Source organism: Erigeron canadensis, chromosome 9, assembly GCF_010389155.1.
Source record: "Erigeron canadensis isolate Cc75 chromosome 9, C_canadensis_v1, whole genome shotgun sequence".
NCBI lineage: Eukaryota > Viridiplantae > Streptophyta > Magnoliopsida > Asterales > Asteraceae > Erigeron > Erigeron canadensis.
In genome coordinates, this window is record NC_057769.1 from 21,871,644 (window position 1) to 21,874,988 (window position 3,345).

Consider the following 3,345-nt stretch of genomic DNA (forward strand, 5'->3'; position numbering starts at 1 on the left):
GAGGAAGTCGTCTTCTTTGATTGATAGTTTAAAAAGTCTTGTTTAATTTGTACTAAGTAGTCATGGATGGAAAATGGAAAGAAATTTAAATAGATATTTTTTTAATTAAATGAAATGCAAATGACATTTAATAAAGAAAATTTAAATCATCAAAGCAATCTAACGGTTAAGATTTATTTGTTTTTTCATCTAATGGTTATGATTTAATTAAGAAATGAATTTAGGGTGTTTATTTATAGTTATTGGGAGATACACTAATAAATCTTTTACTTTTATTTTCTTGTTTTTTCCCCTTTTTTCGTAATTCAAGAAATGAACTGAAAATACTATTTGTACAACAATTATACATAATTTTACATTTTGAAATATACATATGTACAAAATAAACCAAATTAAAATCCTAGTGATTATTTCTTCTAAGTGTCTCAAGCACTTCATTTCTAGTAGCCATTACACTTCCAAAAAGACCCTCTTCTTCTTCTTTTATACCCTTCAATCCATTCCCAACCACCTCCAATCTTCTTTTCAGTTCCATTCCATCACTAGAATCACCAATTCCACTCGAAACAATCAACCGGACACACTCATTCACTTCTTCAACTTCCTTCACCATCCCCTTTTCTTCCCTAAACTTCTTTAAAAAGATTGAATCCAAAGCCATCAACGATGAATCCACGAATACGCCACGCCTCACGATCTCCATATTCGGCCCAACGTCACTTTTTAGTCCTAATAACACAACTCCACACACCCAAAATCCAATACTTTTCATTACCAACATAGCTTCATGAAAGATAAATTCTTTTCCATTCCCAATAATATTCCTTTTATTCTCATCACCTCCAATAATCTCATTAAATTCTTTGATAATGGAATCATGTTTCTTGATCTCTTTCATTCGTTCAATAGCGATATCCGGAGATCTTTCCATGATGCTCAAAGCATGCGTAAGAGAAACCCGAGCGTGATTCAAATGTGAAAGGCAAGAACTAATAGAATTCAAAAGTTCCAATAAGTTAATAGTGCAATCAAGATATTCGTCAACGGAACTTGATTCCCAAGTATTAACCGGATACTCAATCTCCATCATCAACTTTGCAAAAGCATTATTAATCATGGGCAAGATTTTGAAACATTCATGCATCCATGCTAACGTTAAAAATCCGGATCCAAGTTTCAAACTTTCCAATAACCGGTTTAAGTTTTCGGATACTAAAGATCGGTAGGCTTGTAATGAAGCCAAATTGGATTCTAACATGTTGCGGTTGGGGTGACGGTTATGTTGGTTATTGGAGAATCCAAGTCTAGATAATAAAACACTCATAGCTAATAATTATTGGGTTTTTTTGGTATGGTCAATAACTTGCTAAATGTAGGTTATATAGAGTTTTGGGTTAGTGGTTTTTGATGTTTGACTTTCTATAAAATGGTCAAATGTTCTTATCTACTTGGAAGCTTGTATTTCAATGGCACACGTTTTTGTCACAAGTGGATGTATAGAATTTTGCTTGTTTGTTACTCACGCGGCCACTTGCAAAACTAGTTGTAAATACATGAACCCCCATAGATATTTGGTGATATCAATGGGTAGTATTTTCTTAAGTTAGGAATAACTCGTTGAGGGTTATTAACTATTGAATTAAAATTAATAGTTCAGGTTTAATTAACATTTTTAAATCTTGACATTTGATTTTAATTCAATGGTTGTGATTATCCCAATTTTATCCTTCAAGTTACCCCTAATTTGAGGGATCTCTACCTGACATTAATCCAGTTGCTTGTTTGTTATGCACGGTGAGGAAAGGTTAAAGGTGAATAAAAGATCACCTAGAAGGAAAGGGAAAAAAATATAAATATAATTATTCATAAAAAAGATATGCTCTATTAAAATCTAGAAGTACGCTTGGATTAGAGCAGTAGTTTATCGAGCGTGGATCATTATGGATCATTACGTGTAAATGTATTGTAACATAAAAGAGTCTATTAATTAAATTTGGTCAAGTGTAATCGAATTAGCTCAGTGATTGAAATACCATCTCAGAGGTTTTGTGTTCAATCTTTGGGGAAGACATAAGAATTAAGCCCATTTATGAGCTTGGCTTGAGTATATCCGTGTTCAAGTCTGAGGGATAGAGTTTACCCTTATTAATCGTCGTGCCTTCGGGCGGATTAATAAGGGGTTTCCCCCTATTGGGTATTTGAAATAGACATTTCTACTTCGAGTGACTCTCTTGCAGGTACCCGGTCAAAACAACGTATGCGGTATGATAGACCTCCCGCTGTCGAATCGCGAAACGAAGTTTCAAGCGTAATTTATCTTTCAAAAAAAAAGAGAATTACATTTTTGGTACCCCAAGTAGGCAGCTTTTGCACTTTTAGTCTCCAACTCAAAAAATTGAAGCTTTCATACCTAAAGTTGTGTTTTTTTCATTTTTGGTACCACGTTCATACGACGTTAGTTTTTGCCATTAACGCCATCACGTGAAAAACACGTGAGGGATATTTTAGTCTTTTGACCCCCTCTTTTGATAAAGTTACACTTTTAATACCTCAAGTTGTCAATTTTTTCACTTTTGGTACCTCAAGTAGACAACATATTTTTATTACACTCTCCAATTTTCATTTCACACATTATCATCTATCAAACAACACACACTCAAAAACCAACACACGTTGTGATCATGCATATATCCATGTATACCTATATCTCTATATCATACCAAATCCAATACATAAACATGCGTAAATAAATTCAAATCTCTTATGCGAATCATACACCAACAAAAAGGGTTGCTGACTATCTCCCTCTCCACCAAGCACCACGACCTCCATCGAAAAAGTGCAAATCGAACTGATCAACCAATTAGAGGCTAGAGCACTACGGTTCATGAATAACCTCACACTTGTTAGAATATGATCACGTAAAATGAACGTATGTCCGGAATGTATTTAAGCCTACGGGGTCATACCTCAACGTGAATGTAACTATAATTTATTAATATATTAAATGTAATTTATTAATTAATTTGATCACGAAAAACTAACGGAGGTCCATTAAAAGAGTTAATAGTTAATGGTACTTAACTAACGGACTTAACGAAGAAGAGTTGGAATTAGGAAACAATTAGGAAACCCTCTAGATTGTTCTAGAGGGGGGGGGGGGGCGGTCGTCCAAGGGTTTCACAAACCCTAAACTTGGTCATCAAGTTTCCTAAGTCTATAAATAGAGGCCTAATCTAAGTGTTTTATACACACAATTCATTAGGTTTTCTAAAAACCCTAAAAATCTCTTCTTCTCTTCTCCTCTTTGGTTCGATCGACTTTATCAACAAAAAAAGGGTTTTG

The 3,345-nt window shown here is 34.1% G+C and overlaps 1 protein-coding gene across 1 annotated transcript; it reads right to left on the reverse strand.

Annotated features, from left to right (window-relative positions):
* Nucleotides 1–255: 255 nt before the first annotated feature.
* On the reverse strand, nt 256–1,355 carry LOC122582748 (protein BPS1, chloroplastic-like). Its single transcript, XM_043755174.1, has one exon. It carries the CDS (start codon nt 1,322–1,324, stop codon nt 401–403), a length of 924 nt encoding a protein of 307 aa, XP_043611109.1. The 5' UTR covers nt 1,325–1,355; the 3' UTR covers nt 256–400.
* Nucleotides 1,356–3,345: the final 1,990 nt, after the last annotated feature.

Coding starts and splice junctions, on each gene's coding strand:
- LOC122582748 (XM_043755174.1), bottom strand. CDS start 1,324: ATGAGTGTTTTATTATCTAGACTTGGATTCTCCAATAACCAACATAAC.